The sequence below is a fragment of the Ostrinia nubilalis genome, chromosome 21, assembly GCF_963855985.1.
Source record: "Ostrinia nubilalis chromosome 21, ilOstNubi1.1, whole genome shotgun sequence".
Taxonomy (NCBI): Eukaryota; Metazoa; Arthropoda; class Insecta; order Lepidoptera; family Crambidae; genus Ostrinia; species Ostrinia nubilalis.
This window is the reverse complement of record NC_087108.1, coordinates 328,130-351,863: the sequence shown is the minus strand read 5'-3', so window position 1 is coordinate 351,863 and position 23,734 is coordinate 328,130. Positions and strand designations below refer to the sequence as shown.

General features: G+C 42.5%; 1 protein-coding gene across 4 annotated transcripts; it reads left to right on the top strand.

The window, feature by feature from the left end:
* Nucleotides 1-1,293: 1,293 nt before the first annotated feature.
* Nucleotides 1,294-20,018, top strand: LOC135082023 (poxin-like). 4 transcript variants are annotated; one of them, XM_063976772.1, is made up of 6 exons: nt 11,450-11,585; nt 13,736-13,776; nt 14,640-14,792; nt 17,661-17,774; nt 18,305-18,496; nt 19,615-20,018. In XM_063976772.1, the coding sequence occupies exons 1-6, from the start codon at nt 11,453-11,455 to the stop codon at nt 19,888-19,890; spliced, it is 909 nt and encodes a 302-aa protein (XP_063832842.1). In that variant the 5' UTR covers nt 11,450-11,452; the 3' UTR covers nt 19,891-20,018. The 4 variants fall into 4 exon arrangements, with proteins under 4 accessions (XP_063832843.1, XP_063832842.1, XP_063832841.1 ...); XM_063976771.1 differs by having other exon boundaries at nt 13,736-13,782; XM_063976774.1 differs by lacking the exon at nt 11,450-11,585 and adding an exon at nt 11,644-11,663 and having other exon boundaries at nt 13,736-13,782; nt 19,615-20,016.
* Nucleotides 20,019-23,734: the final 3,716 nt, after the last annotated feature.

The following is a 23,734-nucleotide window of genomic DNA, read 5'->3' as shown; positions in this document are numbered from 1 at the left end:
TTATTTTGATACGCTTTATTAATGAAAACTACAGATTGTTACAGCGCGCGAATTCGAATGGGGGCGGGGCGACTGTCCCGAATTTTTAACAAAATATGTATGCAAACACGTTTTGGGTCTAGCAATTCGGCTCAAACTAACAACACCGCCACTGGAAGCAAAACTGATACCTATTGGACAAAAAAGAAAACGAGGCCGGCCCGCTAAGTCCAAGCCAGCACTTATCATACAGTGACGATGAGTAGGTAGAGCTCCTCAATCCTCATAGGTACCAATCAATGAACCTTATTAATAAGATTACTTTTTTTTGGGTTGACAGAAGCGACTTATTTTATTTTGTTTTTTTTGTTGATTCGATTTAAGAAAATACATTTCATTTTTCGTAATACATTGTTTCATTTGATTACCTACCCTTAAATTTTAATTATTTATTTTTTTCGCTACTAGAATAGTGTTCCGTCAAATATTTATTTCATAAGATCATTTTTTATTTAAATGTGGGCTCATAATACGCTGCTCATAATAGTATTTTTCAAAGTAGTTTTTGCATTCGAAACACTTCATTAAAGTTAAAAATACCACTCAGTATAAAAAAATCTTTTGCCAAATATTGAAAAAAATGCAGGACCTAACGTTGACACTCAATCAAATATTAGGTCGCTCAAATATTATGAAGCTTCTCATTTTGTATTTTAAGGAACTCAATTCTTTTTTGTAAGTTTCTGTTCTTTTGATTTTTCGTCACTCGCACTCAGTCGCTCACTTAGTAATTCTTTAGCCCACATTAATTATTTTTGACACTTACAACATAAATTTACAGTCACTCGTTTAAATACTACCCTTAGAGTAATCCTAACAGGAATTCCCTTTTTTTGAGATGCAAGTACCTACATAATTTTTTTTATATGATCTCGTATTCGTAAGTAGATAAACTATCTATTCATTTGTCAAGGATGTGCATTGTTGTGGCATGTAATGATTTCAGAAAGTCTTAACTGGTCTTAACAATTTAACATTGACTTTATAGTTATAACGTGTTCGTTATAACCTACTTTATGATGAGCTTACAAGACCAGACAATAAAAATCCAAACACAAGGAAAATCCTTGAGATAAAATGATTACCCACTTATTCGTCATCATAGGTAAAAAAGGTTGTTACATTTGGTTAGTTGTCCCACTACTGTGATCAACCATACCCATGGGCAACTTTGCGAAAAGAAGCCCATTTTGCGCAGAAATTCGGATCACGATAAGGAATAATGCCTACAAAACAATCTTCCAGTATAAAACCAAAGTTAGCTATACATAATATCCAATAGTGTTCGGTAATTCCTCCCAAAATGACGAACGTGATTTATCTCGCGAGCTGCGTGCTTATTAGTGTGGCGTTCACAAATGCTGTGAGTAATTTATTTTTTTCAAGAATTCGTATTGAAATGTGTATCTTATTATTAATTAAATATTCTACTGTAATTTTGTAAGCGTTACTTTTTGGTAACTACCGAAAATGGGTAATAAATGGTCACCAAACCTTCACATTTGATTGGATAAAATTAATCCGGGTATTTAATTCTTTAATAAAAGATATTGAACCCTAAAATATAAACCTAGGTTGAACCACAGGATATAAGTAGTCTACTTCGGTTGTACTAAGTATTAGCTTTAACTTACAAAGAAAGTGTAACACTACAGTGTAGTTTTCTTTCTACCTATAGTAGGGTGGTCCTTATTCGGGGTGCGATGGTGAGGGACCTCCACGTGGTGCATCCTGGGCAACGTCCGCGTGTTTTGTCACGCGGGCGGCTGACTCTTCACCCGCGCGGCAGGTTACGTCAACTCGGCGGGCCTGTCGGGCAACCCGTAACCCCCCAATGGAGGGGGGCCGGGGGTCCCGGCTACGGAAGCCGGGGCCATGACAAGGAAAAGTCTCTAAAACCCTCAAACGTCAAGGTGTGGAGCGGGCCGAAGAGCGATATCGGGTCTTCATAGGCTCGATATGGTCGGCGGAGTAACGTCGGCCGTTACCGCTCCCGGGAGTAAGGTGGGGCAGCTGCGCCCGCAAGCAGTAGTAATAATGGACAGCGCTCAAACGGAAAATGTTACCCGGGCGGGTCCCAGCCAAGCTGGGGAATCCCGTGGCTGCCCTCAGGGTAGTCGGCCTCATGTATACGGGGAGGCCAAGCCTGTTCTACAGTCCTCTGTGGCTGCTTATGTAAATAGTTTAAAGGAGAAGGAGAGCGGCAATGCCGATTTAAATATTGTAAATAGTAGTTCTGTAAATAGTGGTAGTGTAAATATGGAAGTTTGTACAAACACTGTACATAAAGGTGAAAGCGGCGATGCCGCAGACAAAAACAAGGGTGGAATCGACTCCCGATTTTTCGCGAGACGTGTACTGTATAGTAGCAATGACATAGACGATACTGACCATGAGGGTAATGCGTCCGACACATCATTTGCGTCGATCGCGTCGGCATCATCTCGGCCCATCTCACAAGCTAGCTCACGAACTTGCTCATTGTCGTCGCTGAGACCTAAGCTGCAGCGAGCAGCCAAAAAGCCGAGAGAAGTAGATGAGACACAAGGCTCCGACTCTGGGGCCACGCCAGCAAAAGCCCCTAAAACGGCGACCACGACCCGCAGAGGGCCAGGCAGGCCGGCCAAGACGGAAGCAAGCGCAGAACGTGCGTTTGCTAAAGAAAAGGCGACGCAAGAACGAAAACGCCAGAAATATGTAGAGGCAGATGAAGAGGCGGAAATCTGGACTAAAAAACTGATTCAGATGCGCTCTCAAGCGGAGTACAAAGCCAGCCAACTGTCGACGGAGGAAGTGTTGGAGCATATTCGCACCAGCGCGGATGCCGTCGTATTTGCGTACAAGAGGTGCGAAAACATATCGGGCCCTTTCAAAAGGACATTTAAAGAGTCCGCTACCAACATTGCGGGGGCTATTGCCGCACTTTTAGAAAGGACATCACCAAATGATGAGATCAGGCAGCTAACAGCTGCAAACAAAATGATGAAACAGGAGCTTGAGGAACTCCGTAAGGAAATTCAAGCCCTGAGAGAGCGAAGCAACGAGAGCAATCCTACTTCGACTCTCACGCAAACTCAACCGGAGCGGGAAGAACTGACCCGTGACATAATGGTTCAAGTTGGGACCATGGTAAACGCGCGCATTGAGGCGCTGCAGCCCCGACTCATGCCGGAAGAGCGCCTCCGGCCTCCACTCGCGGCAGACAGACGTAAGAAGGGCAACGATTTCCCACCCCTTCCATCCAAATCGATAATGACGGCTCCAGCGGAGGTACCTTTAACATCTCCAAGGACTGCCCCAAAACCATCCAAAGTAGTAGCACACAAGCAGAAGGGCGTTCCCCCTAAGCCTGCGCCCAGGAAAACCTCAGTGGCTGCGGTAGGGACGGCTGCGACTGCGACTGCAACTGCGTCATCGAATAACACGTCGGTGACAATGGCCGAACTCGTCCCCCGGGAGCCCATTCCCACCACAAGGAGGGGCAAGAAAAGAAGAGGAGCCATACGTCAGGCCCCGGAACCCGTACAGGAACCGCGTCCGCTTCCACCCCCTCCTGCGTCGATGGACGAAGGATGGACAACGGTGGTTAAGCGTGGGAAGCGTAATGCTCAACCGCAACAACATCAGCAGCAGCAGAGCCAGAAGCCAAAGAGTAGGCCAAACCCAAAACTCCGCACACCGAGTTCAGCAGCTATTATGTTGACACTGCAACCCGGAGCGGAAGAAAGAGGTGCGTCGTATGACACTCTGATTCGAGACGCAAAATCTCGGATTAACATAGAAGAGCTAGGGATCTCTGGTGTTCGATTCCGTAAGGCCAAAACTGGGGCAAAGCTGCTTGAAGTCCCAGGAGCAACAAGTGGGAGCAAAGCGGACGCCCTCGCAGAAAAGCTTCGCGAGGTGCTTCCAGAAAGCGACATACGTATCTCCAGGCCAGTCAGAACCGTGGACGTGCGGATTTCAGGCTTGGATGACTCGGTGACGAAGGAAGAGGTGGCGGATGCGATCGCCAAAGCGGGCAGCTGTACAACAGACAGCATCCGTGTAGGTTCGATCCGCGAAACTTTCATGGGGACCTGGGCCACCGTAGTAAAGGTGCCGGTAGCGGTAGCCAACCTGATCTCTCGGGGCCGGCTTCTTGTTGGATGGGTGTCAGCCCAAGTAAGAATTCTACCAGCGAAGCCCCAGAGGTGCTACCGATGTATGGAGAAGGGGCATGTCAGTGCTACGTGCACAGCCGAGATTGATCGCAGCGGTCTCTGTTATCGCTGCGGAAAGCCCGGTCACCAGAGTAGGGACTGTTCTGCAGCCCCACACTGTCCCTTGTGTGCTGCGGCGGGTGCTCCCTCAGAGCACAAAGTGGGGAGTAAGAGCTGCTCCCCGCCAAGAAACAGAGACGGAAAGGGCAAACGAGGGCCCAACATGGCCCCAACTGCTAAGCCCACGCCCCAGCTAGGCACAATGGAGGAGATGGAAACCGCTGAATAAGAATGGCCGTACGCTTCCTTCAGGCGAATATCAATCACTGTGCTAGGGCTCAAGACCTCCTTAATCAGAGCATCACACAGTGGTCAACCCAGGTCTGTATAGTCACAGAGCCATACCTCGTCCATGATCGTGACGATTGGGCAGGGGACATGGAAGAAAAGGCCGTCATAATCACGAATATATCGGCAAACTCACTGCCTTTCGGCAACATCAGAAGAGGACGTGGATGCGTAGCAGGGTTGATCGGAGACATACTTATTGTCGCCGTATATTTTTCACCCAATAAGTCACTTGCGGAGCTTGAGGCCTTCATGGCGGAAGTTAGTGTTTTGCTGTCAGGGTGGAGCCGCCCCCATAATATCATTATTGCTGGAGACTTAAATGCAAAATCTACAGCATGGGGATCACGTTTTACTGACGCTCGAGGTCGATTTGTAGAGGAGTGGTTGGTCACGAACAATCTGGTCATCATCAACCGCGGAACGGTGGAGACATGTGTGCGAATGCAGGGCGGCTCTGTCGTAGACATCACGTTTGCGAGTCCCGCCTTGGCGGGCCGAGTCCAGAGCTGGGAGGTTCTGGAAGGGGTTGAGACACTGTCGGACCACCGATATGTGCGCTTCGATATCTCCCCCACCCAGCCTGCCCCGAGCAGCCTGAACCACCTTCCACCTGAGGCGATCGGTCCAAGATGGGCAACCAAGAAGCTGGATAGGGAGAGCCTAATACTGGCATCGGAGATCGAGAGCTGGGCACGATGCCCCGATTTGGTAGATCCGGCTAGGGAAGCCGAGTGGTTCCGGGAGGCCATGTCGCATGTGTGCGACTCGGCGATGCCCAGAGTTAAGGCATTGCCATCCCGCACAGCGGTGCACTGGTGGTCTCCGGAGCTGGCCCGTTTGAGGGAGGACTGCGTTATGGCCAGGCGTCGATACTCTCGGCACCGCAGACGCCGGCGCAGAGACGAGGCACAGGATGCTCCTCTTTATGAGCAATACCAGCAGGCCAAGAAGGAACTAAGGGGTGCAATAGGGGCGGCTAAAAAGGCTGCCTGGGAGGAGCTCCTCTCCACCCTGAACCAGGATCCGTGGGGGAGACCTTACAAGCTCGTCATGAGCAAGCTTCGCTCTTGGGCTCCCCCAATAACCACCACAATGGATTCTGGCCTTCTACGCAGTGTAGTCGAGGCTCTGTTTCCAGACAGACCGGATTTTACACCGCCGGTTGTATACAGTGCGGCAGAATCCAGCACGGAAGAGGCGCCCGTCGTAACAGAGGGAGAACTTGGGGCGGCGATCTTACGGCTTCAAGCCAAAAACACTGCTCCCGGGCCAGACGGGGTTCCCGGAAAAGCCTTAGTGCTGGCCTTGAAAAATGGATTAGAGCCACGATTCCGCGCTCTACTAACAGCGTGTTTGCGGGAAGGGATTTTTCCTCGGACATGGAAAATTGGAAAGCTCGTCCTTCTCAGGAAACAGGGTCGCCCGGTTGACTCGCCATCAGCCTATAGGCCTATCGTTCTTCTTGATGAGGCAGCAAAACTCTTTGAGCGGGTTATTGCTGCCCGTCTCAATAAACATCTCAAAGAGATAGGCCCGGATCTGGCAGATAACCAGTTTGGCTTTCGACGTGGCAGGTCCACCATAGATGCGATTCTGCAAGTGAAAGAGCTGGCAGAAAGAGAAGTGACACAAGGGGGATGCGTAGTCGCAGTATCTTTAGATATCGCCAATGCTTTTAACACGATCCCCCATCAATGTATTGAGGAGGCGCTGAAACACCATAACGTCCCTCAATACCTCAGGCGAATCATAACCGCTTACCTTGACGGACGAGAAGTGGTGTTCCCGACGTGTGACGGCTGGGGAAGGAGGCTCGTGGCGTGCGGTGTCCCGCAGGGGTCGGTGTTAGGACCGCTCTTGTGGAACATCGGCTACGACTGGGCCATCCGGGACCTAAGTATGCGTGGTGTAGGAGTCGTGTGTTATGCTGACGATACCCTAGTCACGGCAAAGGAAAAGACCTACAGGGACGCGGCCATCGTAGCGACAGCTGGAGTTGCGCATGTTGTCAGTCGCATTCAGCGTCTTGGGCTTAGGGTGGCCTTAGAGAAGTCGGAAGCCATTTGCTTCCATGGACCACGGAGGAGACCTCCAGTGGGGTCGGAGATCGTTGTGGGAGGCGTCTCCATCGCTGTCGAGGGTACCATGAAGTACCTCGGATTGGTTCTTGACAGCCGGTGGAACTTTAAGGCCCACTTCAAAGCTCTTGCACCCAAACTAGTGAGGGCGTCTGGAGCCTTAAGCAGGTTGATGCCTAATCTGAGTGGTCCGCGAGCGGGGTGTCGGCGCCTGTTTGCAGGTGTTGTTAGATCAATGGCCCTGTATGGCGCCCCCATTTGGGTTGATGCCTTAGGACGCGAAAACACGTCAGCGCTGAGGAGGCCACAGCGGACAGTTGCGCAGAGGATTGCACGGGCTTACCGCACAACCTCAAGAGAGGCAGTATGTGCACTCGCGGGCACTCCCCCGTGGGAGCTCGAAGCCAGGGTGCAGTCGGAGGTTTACCACCGTACCGCTGCCGCCAGACGCAGTGGAAACCCTCCGGCACCTCGTGAAATCGAGTACTGGCGAGAGGAGGCCCGTAACTTGATATTGGAGGAGTGGGCAGAGTGGCTAGAGGAGCCCAGTGCTGGGCACCGAACAGTCGCCGCCCTGCAGCCTTGCCTGCGACAATGGGTGGAGAGGAGCAGTGGTTCGCTCACATACCGCATGGTGCAGGTATTGACCGGACATGGCTGCTTCGGTAAATACCTGCACGACATCGGTCGTGAGACAGCTGCTGCTTGTCACCACTGTGACTGCACCGAAGACACGGCGCAACACACTCTGGAAGAGTGCCAGGCTTGGACAGCGCACAGAACAACACTGTGCGCCACTATCGGATTTGACCTAACGCTGCCGGCTGTGGTTAGGGCCATGGTCAGTAGTGAAGCAGGCTGGGACGCATTTAAAAACTTCTGTGAAGAAGTGATTAATGCCAAAGAGGCGGCTGAAAGGGAACGGGAAAACGATCCTCTCTCAGATCCCATCCGCCGCCGAAGAGCTGGTCGGAGACGGCGTGCTTTTGCTAACCGTCTCTGACACTAGTCAACGCTAGTCATATAGTTAAGGTTCTACAGAGTACCAGTGGATAGGCCATGTACACCTTTCCGCTGGTCTCAACTGTTTTTGTAAATATGTTGATAGATTTTTGCACAAATGTACATTCTTGTATACAATTAGTAGTAAGGTAATGTACATAAGCGTGTAAATTTATCTCCGAGTGGTCGGTGGCGGATCAGCAAGCCGCCACTGTTAAAAGAAGGATGTGGTAAAGACGGAGTCTGCACACTTAAGCGGACTACATGAGCATTGGTTGGATAGGTCGGGATAAGGCTCAGCTACACCGGCTCCTGCCTCTGCTCAATAAGACGGAGATTGGTGGATTTTTAGTGGGTAGGCCCCTCCCTTCTGGAGGGGAGAGCCCCACATAACCCGTCGCCTTACCACAGCGGCGGGTATGCAACTCAATGCATTTTTACCACCTAAAATAAAAAAAAAAAAAAAAAAAAAAAAAAAAAAAAAAAAAAAAAAAAGGGTGGTCCTTATTCCTACGAAAAAAAATTTTTTTCTTATATTTTGCGGGGCACCACGTAATTTGAATATATACCATATGAAAGTCTTTCATTATTATTTTTTTAATTTTTAAAAGACATTTAGGGGTCGCTACCAAGGTTTGAATTTTAAGTAAAAACACAAAATCTGTATTTGTTAGATTCATTTATTTTTAGCCAAAGCCAAATAAAAATATTACAAAATTATTGTTGTTGCTATGAACTAAGATATTATGTACAATGTACATATTTGAATCAATTATTTTTAAGATATAAGAGTTGACTTGTTAGTATCTCGACGCGTCGGTACCATGGTCGGTACAGAAGAGGGGTTGAGGGGAGAAGGGGACAAGAAGCGATTGTCTATTCTATCTATGCGATGTTCATTTGCACCTAAAATGTGATATAAACACTTAAATAAAACATTTATGAAATCATGATTTAAGATCTTCAAAGCTTTTTGTAAATATTTTGACAGCTGGTAGCGACCTCTAAATCTTAACAAAAAAAAAACAAAAAAAGCTAATTTCATATTTAGAGGTAACTATATAATCGAATGAGAAAGTGCCCCGGGGATAATTCAAAAGTCGAAAAATAAGGACCACCCTAACCTATAGGTATTTGTATTATTTTATTCATTAATTTGGATGGAACTCCATTACTCCACCTATATCTACTTACATTGAAAATGTAATCTGATTACGCTTCTATTTTGAGCAAAAAAGAAAAGAGAGGCTGAATTCAATCACAATTCCAAGTTTTAATGTTTTTGATTTATCTAGAAATTGATTGAAAAATAAAATATAATAAAATGTCATTAACTGCGTCCACCATAGAATTAAACGCAATCATTATGTGATTTTTCCCTATTAAATAGTCTGAAAAACAGGTCAAGTTGAATGTAGGCAAGCCTATAGCCTATTTATTGGTGGATAGAAGTTTTGTCTATGGTTTGAACAGGGGATTCCCCTCTTTGAGGTCGATGAACAGTGTAGGATCGGAAATACGTTTTTGATTTGAATGTGCGTAGATGGGTATTTAAACTGAAGGCATAGGTATTTGTAAAATACTATAACGTCAAGTGTAGCTCGGTATAGTGGTTAGTGGAATTTCTCTGTTATTTGTGACCCTTTGTGAGTTTTAAGTGCCTACTTACATGTTTATTGTGGTGAGGTGTATATTGGGGCTAGTGTTCTGTTAATTTAAGGCCGTTGTTCCTTTGCCACCCACCAATAGTACCTAAGTAACTACTTAGTACCTAGTAGCACAGAATACATAATAGTAGCAACAGAAATTGCACTCCTTTGTGTAGGATCAGATGCCGACATTTTAACGGTAATAATAATAATGCAAAATATCCAACGCACATGGTGCATTCGAAATCGCACCTTACTACTACGCTCACAAGAGCGCAATTTTTTTGTGTTCAGAATTGATCTACCTTACAGCACAAGCGTCAGGGTTGTATAAGCAAAGTAAAATAATTTATTGTATTTACGATTGGTAAACTTTAATCTAGTGGTGTTTGTATAATCGTACCATCTCTAAAGTACTTATTAATAAACTTCAGTGTTGCGATAATTCGAAATTGGACAAACAGTTTTAAAAGGTGTAGTGTCGGAAAATAGACACTGTGAAGTAAAGTTAATGTTTATATTAGCTAAAATAATTTTTTTGCTACAGATTTTTGTCTTAAATATTTCAAAATTATTAAAAAGTCTAGTTTTTTTTAATTATTTAAATTACTCAGTTAATTATTATTCCTAAATATTACGATTTTTCATTAAAGAAGGATAACAGTGCTGTTCGAACAATAAACCTTGATTGTGACGATGATCGACCGAGCGTGTATAGAAATACGCGTGTGCTCACAGGCACGCGGCGGCCCTGACTGATTTGCAACTTGAAGTTGTCACGCGCTGTAGGTAATTATCTCGGCCGGCATAGGCGAGTGACGGAGGCCTGCTAGTAGTTACTACAGGAGCTGTCGGCAAAAATCAAATTTCAAATTCAATCATCAATTCAAATCAACTAAACGTTGGCTAAATCTAAATATTTTTTTTAACAAAACGTGTGGAAGCTTTATTTCTTGCAACTTAACAACTTTGCAGCTTAAAAATATTAACGCCTACTTTATTTATAATAGCAAATAATGTGTTCAGTGTATTTTACTTAAAAGTTAGTAAACATATACTATATTTACATTGGATTGGTATACTGTTGCCGTTTGGGTAATTTCATACTTAGTTGTGTATTAATTAATTGATTTGATTATTCTGAGCCTACTTAACTATATTGATCATTTTATTTTAAAATCATTCGTATAAATATTTGTTTTAAATAATTGTTACACCCAAGTTCTTTAGTGCGAGGGAAGTTCCTAATTTGTGGTGCGAGCGCCGAAATAAGAACGTAAGGTACCTTTTCAAAAATAAAATAACAGGCATCTCATCATGATCTATGCTATAAAAAAATCTATGAAATGGACTGCCATGCCAGGTTAAGTCTGTTATGGTGCTTTCATATGGGTTTTCAGCAACAGCTTTGCTTTACTTGCGAGTAAGTAGATGGCGGCCGGGGGACATACAGTGTCAAGTTCAGTATTAGTGTTTTAACTATGTAGTATGTAGTTTTAACTGATAAGAAGCTTTTTCAACTTGGTGCGTATCTACGAGGTATGATGTAAGTAGGTTTAGGTAAGGTACCGTGGGAATCGTAGCAGATATTATGTATGGTACGAGTAGGATGACGCGTTCTTGCGTTCGCTAATGCTGATAAAAGTTATCTGAACGAACTAGACCTGCACAACTTACACCTGCATAATGAAGGCATACACAATACACATACATAACATGTATGTGGTGGTGTATCTACTTGTTGTTTTTACGCTATTGTATTACACAATAAATAATACAACCGTTATCGAGGTCTTAGCTTAAGTAAGCTTTATACTTAGGTATGTAGTACCTATGTAGGTACTATGACGTCTTATGACGAATGACCTGGCCTAGAAGATGCATAGCCACTTAGTCACTTGTGGCTTAAAGGTCTTTTATTGTGTGAATATCATAAACATTGTGTACATCATTAGACAATGGCCATGACCTAATTCCGCATCGGAACTATCGATTTTATCGACTTTAGGTATAACTTGTCCAACAAAGAGAGCTCTTTTTATCAATCCATGCTCGCAGGATAAACACAAAAGACACTTAGTATCTACATAATACCTATTACTCGACGCAAAACCTACGTCATGACCCCGCGCCAATGTCACCGATGATGCTGCGCGAAATTCGGCGCTCGCGCATCGCACAGTGGCGCCCTCTCGGCCGAGTTGCGCGCACGCAGATAGTGGCAGCAATAAACACTATCAGTGGAGATAAACACACCTTATCGCCAGGTAACTGTTCAATAATTATGAACTAAAATTACTCCATAGGCAGACACTGTGAAGTTAAATTTTCGGACGGAAACTTAGGTGGTGAGTGAGTCATTAATAATTCATTCTTGGGTCAAGGTTCGACTTGTTTACTTTAACGGGAAATTTTTTTTTAGTTTGATAAATTAATTTGAGTAATGTACAATAATTACCAGTGGAAAAATACGAGAAAGTCAAGTGCATAATAAATGAAGATATTTATTTTAAGCTAAGGTACGGTAAAGTGTAAATACAATATACAATACAATAAATATACAATAAATAATATTATGTAGGTACTCGTACCTTTGCAAGAAAGTAGTTTTACATAAGTAGGTAGGTAATTAATAATTAAATAAGTAGTAAAAAATATTTGAAACTAAGTGCGCGCCTCCTGCTAAGCATGTGACTTCACGACTGTGTTTAGTCTATGGCTCGCCATTCGATTTTAATGTTTGAGTTTGTAATGTTACGTGTAGGTACTTGCTTGGCACTGCATTTTGAATCGTACTTCAGATAAAAGGGCTATATTTTTCAATATCAATGAAACAGCTGTGTTCATTAATTTTTCAAGATTGGCTGGACAGGATTTTCCGACTACAATGATAGAGACCAATATCGTTAAAATCGATACTTTTTCAATTTTCTTAAAGACGGTCAAAACGTGAGTCCCAGGTTCATAATATTGAATGAAGCGTTGTTTTGTAGAGACTATTATAAGATTTTACAGGGTTGGCTTTATGATAGCCTACCTACTCTATTATCGTTGTTGAAAAATTGTTTTGTAAATTGCATGATGATCAGGGAGGTCATTTCATATCAATGATACTATCTATCTAGTTACCTACCTCCATTTCCACGCAAGAGGATCTCAAAATCCTACTATCCTACCTACTTCCTACTAATATTATAAATGCGAAAGTTTGGATGTCTGGATATCTGGATGTTTGTTACTTTTTCACGCAAAAACTACTGATCGGATTTTGTTGAAACTTTACAGTATTATTGTTTGTAACCCAGATTAACATGTAGGCTATAATTGATGCCGATCTGTGACACTAAATTTCACGGGGGTGAAGCCGCGGGCAAAAGCTAGTTAATAATAAACAATATAAAAAAAATGTGGCGCCACGCCACCATGGTGGCAAAATATCTACCCTACTTTACCTAGGTACTACCTACCTACTTCTTTCTTTAACTTTCCATAGTCAGGTCTAACGTTGTCCAGTTTGTGCTGTTTGCATAACACATTCCAGCATTTTGGTGTTTGTTTGATAATCAAAATAAATCTGTAAGCCACGCCCCGATAAAGGTGATCGATCGACGCGATTGCGAACAGATTCATAGTAATCCTCGCTAAGCGGGGTTTACAACAATAAGTAGACTAGATACTGGAGTAACATTTGAAACAGTGATTGCAATATGAATTAAAATGCCTTTAATCGAAATCAATAATGTCGGAAATAATCTCTAGTTTTCAAAGAAAAAAAGAGTAGGCCATCGATCAATATCGCTTTTTATTTAAATTCCTAGATAGTGCATCACTTTCCTCCCGAGAATATTATAAAAAGGAAACCTAGACGCAGTGCCAAGTAAAAAAAAAACCTAGAAGTTTGCAAGTGCGGCTGTCTTTAGATCAGAAACCCTAATAGAATAAACTGTATACATACAATATTTTTTACTTAGTTACAGTAGTTAGTAAATATGTATAGTACTACTAGTAAGTCATCTGAAATCCTCTTAGTATGTATAGGTACCTAAGTTTGTAAAAAAAATGTTACAGCTATTTTAATTGTTCCGCTAATGATTTCGTCGCGCTTCGCGGTTCTTTCTAATTTATTCGTAGACTGTAGTTGTAACACTCGTATTGCTATTATGTAGAATACTAGCTGACCCGGCGAACTTCGTACCGCCTTAGCGTAGAGATTTTCTTTATATTTTTTTCTGTAAAAACCTTGTACAGAGTATTAGAAAACTACAAAAAAAAATCAGCCAAATCGGTCAAGCCGTTTTCATGTTATGTCGTGACAACGTAAAACGGGTTTCATTTTTATATATATATAGAATATAGATATAGATATAGATAGATAGATTAGTACTGTTGAGAATAATAGAAGTAAATAACATCTAAGGTTTCGGGCCGCGAAGGGACACCCGGATGGAGCTAAATAAAGTAAGGGTAGGTGGTGTTACTATTTACATTAATGTGTTGTCTGATTGTCTACATTATAGAATCTATACTAATATTATAAATGCGAAAGTAACTCTGTCTGTCTGTCCGTCTCTCTTTCACGCCTAAACCACTGAACCGATTTTGATGAAATTTGGCATAGAGATAGTTTGAGTCCCGGGAAAGGACATAGGATAGTTTTTATCCCGGTTTTTGAAACAGGGACGCGCGCGATAAAGTTTTTCTGTGACAGACAAAATTCCACGCGGGCGAAGCTGCGGGCGGAAAGCTAGTTATAGAATAAAACATAATATTCTGCAAAGTGAGCGCGAGATAGTTTTAATATGTGACTCATGTAACTATGTAGGACTAGGACGTATCTAAGTATGCCATTCATTTAAATGTCCTCCATCTTCAATATTTACGCAAACCAATGTGAATTGTAAGTGTAAACTTGCCTGAGTGATAACTAACTAAACTATATCCATAGGCTGAATTTAAAGATAGGTATGTAGATACGAGAAGAATTACTACTTTTGTCATTAGAATATTAATAGGCCGGGTAAAACAATACGGGAAAAACAGCACATCCAGTAAAATAACTAAGAATGTGGCAATTTTGCTATGTTAACTTCTTAAGTAAAAAATACATAGTCTGAAGTACATTAAGTGTCTTCGGTTCTGTCAGCTAGGATGCGCGCCGTGATATACTTTAGCGACGTCAAAATGTATGGGCAAAATCGATAAAATAGCGTGATAACCGCTTATCGCGGCGCGCATCAGCCTACTGAAGTTCAGTGTTTTCCCGTCATTTACCATAACATAATGTGAAAATTAAAGTAAACACTTACCTCGATAATTTCCAGCGAAGCAGCATGTCGAAGCGGACAGTCCTGAACGAGCAGTACAAGGGGCTGGTGGAGGCCATGGCCATCCCGGCGGAGCTGCACGAGCGAGACGGCAAGAGGTTCGCCAGCTTCGGCGCCGTGCTGCCCATCCACTGCGCCGCGCCTGAACAGGTAGGCAAGTTGATGCGAGCAGCGAAGAGGGAGAGCATCGATTACGAAAGTTTAGGCAATAATAGGCTTGGTCGTTCGAGGATGGGTGAGCGAGACGGCAAGAAGTTAGCCAGCTTCGGCGCCGTGCTGCCCATCCACTGCGCCGCGGCCCGCGCCTGAACAGGTAGGCAATTTCAAGCGGACAGCAAAGGGACGCGTGGACGAGTGGCCAGTGTGATAGGGCATCGATCACGAAAGTTAGACAATCATAAGCGTGGTCGATCGTGGATGGGTGACCACGCCGAATCCCAAGGTACGGCAGGGGGTTCGTCAGCTTCGACGTGCTACCCATCCACTGCGCCGCGCCTGGACGAGAGGGAGAGATAGGCTGACCACAGCGAATCCCGAATAATAAATATTCGTCATAGTCCTTCAGGAGCACGAATTCTAATCGTGCAAGAAAAATCTGAATTTAATTTACCTGAAAAAATGGAGGATTAGGCCTACATCTATCCCCACTAGACAAGACTAGAGGCCTGCCCAATAAAAGCCTCGTACGAATGGGGAAAGTGGAGGCCCGGACCACACCCGCACGACCGTAATCTACTCTACCACAACCACACTAAAACCCCACCGCAATCAAAAGTTTCTAAATACATTAACTAACTACGAAATAGGTTACACTTTCTAAGTAACCGTGTTCTGAACAATCTCGAATGCGCAAACAGCAGCACTTCACCTACCTACTCTACACCATTACTGAAAATTCTAGTTCGCGACAAAATATTAAATCCAAATGGAAAAATACAATCACTCACCCACCACTTTAAATTCCTTAATCATCTCCATGATAGTTCACACACGATTCCTTCACGCACTTAATTTATTTTAATTACTTAAGTACATGTAAAAAAAAATATAGGACATAAAAACTTCACCTCCCAACCCATTTCACAAACTCGAGCAGCCATATTGTTGCTGTAGTCCAGTCATTATAGTAAGTTCACCTCGGAATTCGAGATACCCAGCTGTAAGTCTGTAAATACGTGTATATTGACACCCTAAAAGTTGTCTCAAAACCTACATATGGTAGGGTGTAAGCAACTATTAAATTTCAAGGTCAACGGTCACAAAAATCGGTTTTTTGCGCTTTTTTTAGAAATATCTCATTTCCTGTGGGTTTTTTGCTATTTGTATTTATTATCAATATTGTAGAATACTAAATTCTCTACAAATTTTGTTTAAAAACTTTTTTTATACGGTGAACCGTTTTCGAGATAGAGGGCGGAGAGCGCGCGGTCACTGCATCACTTCAGGTCTACTTAAGCGGTTTAGATTTTTCATACAAAAGGATTTTCCCGCTAATTCCTGTGGGAATTTCGGGAATTCCTTGTTGTAACTAAGCTTTGAGTTTACTAAGGTACCTACATGCCAAATTTCAAGCGTCTAACTTCCGTTAAGCGTTTAGATTTTTCATACAAAAGGATTTTCCCGCTAATTCCTGTTCCCGTGGGAATTCCTAAGTATACTATAACCTGCCCAGGTGTATGAAGAATAATTGTACCAAGTTTCGTTAAAATCCGTCGAGTAGTTTTTGTTTCTATAAGGAACATACAGACGGACAGAATTCTATACATGAAATATATTTTCAAAATAACTATCAGGGGGTGATTAGTGATCGATACTGATGCCAAAAATGCAATCAGTAAAATTTTTGTCTGTCTGTCTGTCCGTCTGTATGTTCCTTATAGAAACAAAAACTACTCGACGGATTTTAACGAAACTTGGTACAATTATTCTTCATACACCTGGGCAGGTTATAGTTTACTTAGGAATTCCCACGGGAACAGGAATTAGCGGGAAAATCCTTTTGTATGAAAAATCTAAACGCTTAACGGAAGTTAGACGCTTGAAATTTGGCATGTAGGTACCTTAGTAAACTTAAAGCTTATTTACAACAAGTAATTACCGAAATTCCCACGGGAATTAGCGGGAAAATCCTTTTGTATGAAAAACCTAAACCGCTTAAGTTGACCTGAAGTGATGCAGTGACCGCGCGCTCTCCGCCCTCTATCTCGAAAACGGTTCACCGTATAAAAAAATTTTTTAAACAAAATTTGTAGAGAATTTAGTATTCTACAATATTGATAATAAATACAAATAGCAAAAAACCCATAGGAAATGAGATATTTCCAAAAAAAGCGCAAAAAACCGATTTTTGTGACCTTTGACCTTAAAATTTAATAGTTGCTTACACCCTACCATATGTAGGTTTTGAGACAACTTTTAGGGTGTCAATATACAAGTATTTACAGACTTACAGCTGGGTATCTCTAATTCCGAGATTCTTACCTAATTTAAGCTTAAATGACTGGACTACTGTTGCTCTTCCTTCCACTACCGCCAAAAACTTTTTTATACCAACCCTCGAAAATGTATGTAACTTTGACGTTCCTTTTCACACTACAATTTCCCAATAGAAATTTTTATTTTTATTTTTTTTAATAGCTTATTCTAGTTTTCATTTATTATTTTGTGAGCGCAATTTTCATCTGTTCAATTTTAATGAAATACTTGCTACATTTTTTTTTTGCATCCGTTCCGAAAAAGAGAAATGAGCGCGGAGCACTGCATTCTGGGTTGCCCTGTAAAATTGATTGATGTAATGTAGTTAGTAGGTACTTAAAAGTCCTAAAAGTCGTTAGTTTCATATAACACGTTGGTTAAAATTTAATAGTGCACTTCGGGCATTTAGGGCGCACGTGCACCTGTTATGACTACTTTCCTTACTAACTCTCTTCTCTTTGTGAATATTGGGTGCAGCGCAGTGCGTTGGTCTTACATGATTTGAAATGCCATGGTATTTATTTATATATTTTTTGGTTGCAGGTGGAGCAGCTGGCGAACACGACGCACCACTACTGCGACGTGTTCACGGACGAGCTGCTGGCGCCGCTGGGCGAGCTGGCCTACGTCAGGATCGACGAGAACACGGCCGAGAAGGTACTTTATTGTGACACTCGACAACATATTAGGCTCATGAATTTATGCCACTTTACTCCTATATTATCGTCGATTCAGCCAAATGACGTCCCCTGCTAGACAAAGGTCTCCCTGAAGCATTTCCAAAACGCCCGGACCTGCGCTGCCCGCATCCAGTAGGTTACCATTTCTCCTAAATGCAATTTGTGATTTTTCTGTTTGACAATCTCATCTAAATTCTTAAGATATTGCAAGGTTCTAAATCGTTACACAGCTCTAATACCTCTTCTAAATTCCCATTACCTTCACCGCTCAATAGATTAGATATTTTTCACGAGCACCAACCTTTGCGTTCCTTCGATTTAGGTGTTGAATGAGCAGGTAGGCGATAGATGCAAGCCGCTACCAACCGGTCAACTTGGAAATCATTGTAGGCTCAGCAGTAGATGTACAGGACATCTAGCTAAGGCTGAAATGATGATGGTTAATTGTGCAATGAATGCACGCAATTTGGTGCCAAATAAGCATTTCTTCTTCTTTATTCCTCGCAGGTGTTCATCAACCGCAGCAAGCGCATCCTGCTGATCTCGAGCGACGGGCAAATGGCGCAGTGGCGCTGCGCCGCGACCTTCGAGTCCGCCAACCAGTTCCTGGCGGGGACACCTATCGTCAACAAGGACGGCGCGCTTGTGTCTGTTGTCACCGCTAAGAGGGGGAACAACTACGCCGTGTCGACGTTTGAGGTACGTTCAAAAATCAAAGTTGTTGGATCGTCAACAAGGATGGCGCTCTCGTGTCTTTTGTCACCGCCAAGAGAAGGAACAACTATGCCGTGTCCACGTTTGAGGTGCGTTCTGAGTGTTCTGACATCAAACCATTTGAACTGGATCATTTGCTTACAAGTGCTATAACAATATGGCGACAAGTCCAACGTCAAAAAAATAACAATCTGATCACCTACTCTCATCTGATTAATGAGTCATTGCAATAGTGCAAATCACGCAGCCTCTACGTTTGAGGTACACATACTTACGTATGAATTATTTATTATCAGTTCATTTATTGATAATCTAGAATTTTGAAACACTGGTTTAACCTAGTAAGGATAGGTTCATAACGTTTCAAACAAAAAACAACTACAGGCATTGCTTTAGGTGTCTTTCCAATGATTTAAGACAAAATACACTGGCGTATTTTCGAACGGTTTGAATCCTAAAACTGCTTTATTAACATAACCACGTTTCCAGGGCGAAGGCGGGTACTTCGAGACGAGTGAGCCATGGAAGGTAGTCGACGCTTACCTGAATAATTTGATGACTGTACTTATAATGTACCTACAATATTTTCGAAACAGAATAGAATAGTACCGTTTTAAGAATCTTTAATAATTTATAACACTTATCCACATTGTATTAGTTCCAACTAGCGGCCGCCCGCGACTTCGTACGCGTGGATCCCGTTTTACCTCCTTCATCTATCTTACGCGGTTTAGATTTTTTCATACAAATGTTTTTTCCCGCTAACTCCCGTTCCCTTGGGAATTTTGCAATATCCTGTTGTAACTAAGCTCTAAGTTTAATCAGGTACCTGCGTGCCAAATTTCAAGCGTCTAACTTAAGCGGTTTAGATTTTTCATACAAAAGAATTTTCCCGCTAATTCCCGTTCCCGTGGGAATTTCGGGAATTCCTTTCTTAGTGCCTCTACGGTACCTAAGCTACGTCCCTTCCAAATTTCAAGTGCCTACGTTTAGCCGTTTAGGCTGTGCGTTGATATGTCAGTCAGTCAGTATCTCCTTTTATATATTTAGATATATAGATGAACATTGTTTTAGGTTTTTAATATAGAAACGTTTTCCCCCAGGGCGAAGGCGGGTACTTCGAGACGAGCGAGCCGTGGGAGGTCATCGACGCGCCGGCCTCGGGCCTCGTCTACGGCACGCAGGCCTTCGCAACCCGCGAGGCGCTCCGCCAGCACCTACTATCCTTACCCGCGGCGCTGGTGGACGCGTCGTCGCCCGCGCGGCCGGCGCTGCTGCGAGGAACCCACGCGCGAATCGTGCTCGTCGCGCGCAACGGACGGCAGATCGCGCACCATTACTTGCAAGGCGTGCTCACGAACGATATTGATTACTTGTAACTTTCGACACGTTTTTAAGTCTGATTTACACGTATTAAGTAGTTAAGTATTTAATACAATTTTAATTTAATTTTAAATGATGAAATTGCATCGTAACTAAACTTAATTCAAAACGTTAAAGCTCTTGTTTAATACAGGGTGGCCCAGAAAGAAATTCACTTTTGAAAATTCATGGAAAAAGAATCTGTGTAATTTTGTAGAACTTTATTCATTACAATTCAAAGAAAATTAAATGAAATTTATTTTTAAATTTACCTTAATTAAATAACATCATCCAGGATATTTCCTTGACGATTACAACATTCGATCAACATACATCAAAATCTTGAAATGCGTTCGTTAGAATTACCTCGAAACCTATTTTCCATTTTTTGCCGAATGTTCAGCTTCAGTTGCTGCATGGTTGTTGGATTATAAAAGTATAGTCTATTCTTAAGGTAACACCACAAAAAGGAGTTTTCTGGAGTGAGATCAGGGCTTCCTGGTGGCCAGGAGATGTCACCCCTGCCTGAAATTATTTTTTTGTGGGAACATGTCTCTTACCATCTAAATGCTCTCATTTGAAGTGTGACACGTAGACCCATCTTGATGAAACCAAGAGCTCCTGTCATAGCCTTGCGAATCTTGCCACTTTGAAATCAAAAAGCTTTTCAGCGTGTCAGTATAGCGCTCTCAAAAATTAATTATCCTTTCGATGCAACTAACCAATTAAGCAGGGGTGAAATCTCATTGCCACTAAGAAGCCCTAATCTCATTCCAGCAGACTTCTTTTTGTGGGGTTACGTTATGAGCAGAGTATACTCTAAAAATCCAAAAACTCTGCAACATTCATCCATCCTGAATCCATTTCAAGGTAACTCTTATGAAAGTTTTCCAAAGTTTTTATGTATGTTGACCGAATGTTGTAAATGTCAAAGGAATCACATGTACGATCAAATTTAAAAAAGAAAGTAAATTTATAAATAAATTGCATGAAATTTCCTTTAAATTACGATAGTTAAAGTTCTACAAAAATTTACAGTTTTCGTTTCCTTAAATTTTCAAAAGTGAACTTTCTTCTGGGCCACCCTGTATGAAACTGCTTGTCAAAACGTGTCAAGTGACATGCCCCGCCCACCAACTTGACAGAAAAATCAAGTTAAAATTTAGTTATCTACTTAATACGTGTAAATCAGCCTTTAAAGGTGCAAGTTCGTAGCCGAGTGCACGCAGCAGCAGCAGACGACGACGCCGCGACACATCACTTTCTATGTATTTTTATGAAATACTTCCAGGCGACGTGTCGCTTACTACTAATGGTATTTCATAAAAATACATAGAAACCAGTAGAGTAAAACTCCATGTTTTCCACTACCAACGTGTACCTTAAGACAGATACGACAAGTATGAATCTACTCTCGAGAATGATTCAAAGCTGTATAAAGTCATAACATTGTTTGTTCTAAAAACAACCAACATCATTATGTAAGTTCGCTCGTGATTTAAAGATCATGTTTAAGGCACTTTACTGATTTAACTGAACTTTAAAATACTACAGAAATAAAACCACTAACTACATATAAAAACAAATGGATTCTAATCTTGTTGTTTAACCCACTTTAAATTAAATACACAAGAACAAGACAAAAACATTACCAATATTATTGCTCGCCGTTACTATGTATCATGCAATGAGGGTTTTCGCCAATGAAAGATCCGCTAGATGGCGGGACGTGGATGTGGGGTCTGACTGCAGCGTGATTGGTGGATTTTGACATATCTGTCAATGTCATGTCAAAAATAACCAATCATGCAGCATTTGGACCTCGCGTCTACGTATTGCCATCTGGCGGATTTTTCATACGCGAAAACCCTCATTATTTAGATAATATTTAAAGACTTATCCTACGATGTAAACTTTTTTTATTCAATAAAAGTAAGTTAATTTTACGAAAATGTGTTTTATTTACAGAACAATAACATAGGTACATTTAAAATGATTCAGTAATATTACTTTACATGTCAGTTCCCAGTACACCTTAAATTAAATTTGTGACTAACGCGTAACGCCATCACCACGCCCACCACAAAGAACAGTCATCTTAAAATATCCTGGCAGTGAAAGTACTCAAAATATTTAACATATAATTATGTAAATCCATCTGTAAAGATATTTTAAATCAACTGCATTTTAAATAAATTAATTGATTTTATTGAGAGTAATTTACATAAATTCTACATCAAAAATAAACTAAGATCAATCACTCCAACTAAACTGCATAGCTCCAAACTACCCAGAGCTTTACTATGGCATCTAATAACGAACAAACATAAATAAACAGGTACACATTAGAATAAATAATCGTTCGTTCGTTCGTTTCAGCCGAAAGACGTCCACTGCTGGACATAGGCCTCCCCCAAGGATTTCCATGAAGACCGATCCTGCGCCGCTCGCATCCAGGCGCCTCCCGCGACCTTCACCAGATCGTCGGTCCACCTAGTGGGAGGCCCGCCCACGCTACGTCTTCCGGCTCGTGGTCGCCACTCAAGAACTTTCCTGCCCCAGCGGCCATCAGCTCTACGAGCTATGTGCCCCGCCCACTGCCACTTTAGCGATTCTGCGTGCTATGTCAGTATCAGTCAGTATGTATGGAATAAATAATACATACATATAATATACTATTACATTACAAGTCTCCATGACACCACCTAAAAGTACTTGTGGAAATCATACCAACCTTTGAATTTAGCTTGATTTGAATTGGCAAAGTGAAGCACCATACTGACCATACGTCGCTCTTTTAATGAGGGTTTTCGCTATTGAAAAATCCGCCAGATGGCAATACGTAGACGGGAGGTCCAAATGCTGCATGATTGGTGGATTTTGACATATCAATTTTTCAATCGCGAAAACCCTCATTGAAGTCAGTGGACTGGCCGTATGTTGGGAACCCAACAACGCGCGGGAGGAGACGTGCGGGCGGCGTACAATGACTAACGTCACCTCGGGCCGACAGCGTCATCATCGGCTGCGCTCGGGTCACACACTCGCCTTTGGACACCACCGTCGACGCACGATTACCGCGTAGTCTTAGATAATTTTCTGTAATTAGGCTGGCGAGAATTACAGCACCTATTTTTTATACAGTCCACTATTTTATTTATACTAATATTCGTTAGGACCCTAACACCGTAGTCACAAAAAGTATTGTATCGCAAATCATTTCTATTCTACTGGCACATTCAGTCTTACGAATTGAAATAATATAACAAATAATTGACTTAAGATTACGTGTTATCACAAACATTTACCTACCCGATAAATAATCCCCTTTATTTCGTAACCTACAACCATTTCGTAACAACCCTCGTATAAATAACTAAAGCCTGGTCCGTGAGCACGTAGAATCCCGTCCAATGACCCCCAGCTGCCCATCCTTGTCGCTCGCACGTAATTATGTTGCTGTTGCGCTCGCACACTCACTGCGGACGCGCGTCGCACAGTCGCGACAGCAATATAATTACGCGCGAGCGATAAGGATGGGTAGCTTGGGGTCATTGGACGGGATTCTACGTGCTCACGGACCAGGCTTCAAACTAAATAAATTTTCTCGAAAAGATTATAATTGACCTGTATTTTCATCATTGAGGAATGTTACTTTACTACATAGGGAACATTTTCTCAAATTTTCTACTGCGAGTTGCAGTTTTGTTAAAACATAATAAGTAGAAATGCCTATAAGCAGAGTAAATATAAATGAGTAGGTCATCTTCATAGAAACGCCCGAGCGCGGTTTGTATGTGAGCGTGCCAATACGTATGCGGCGCGCACGCACACACTGACAAAATTTAGCGGGGAGTTGTA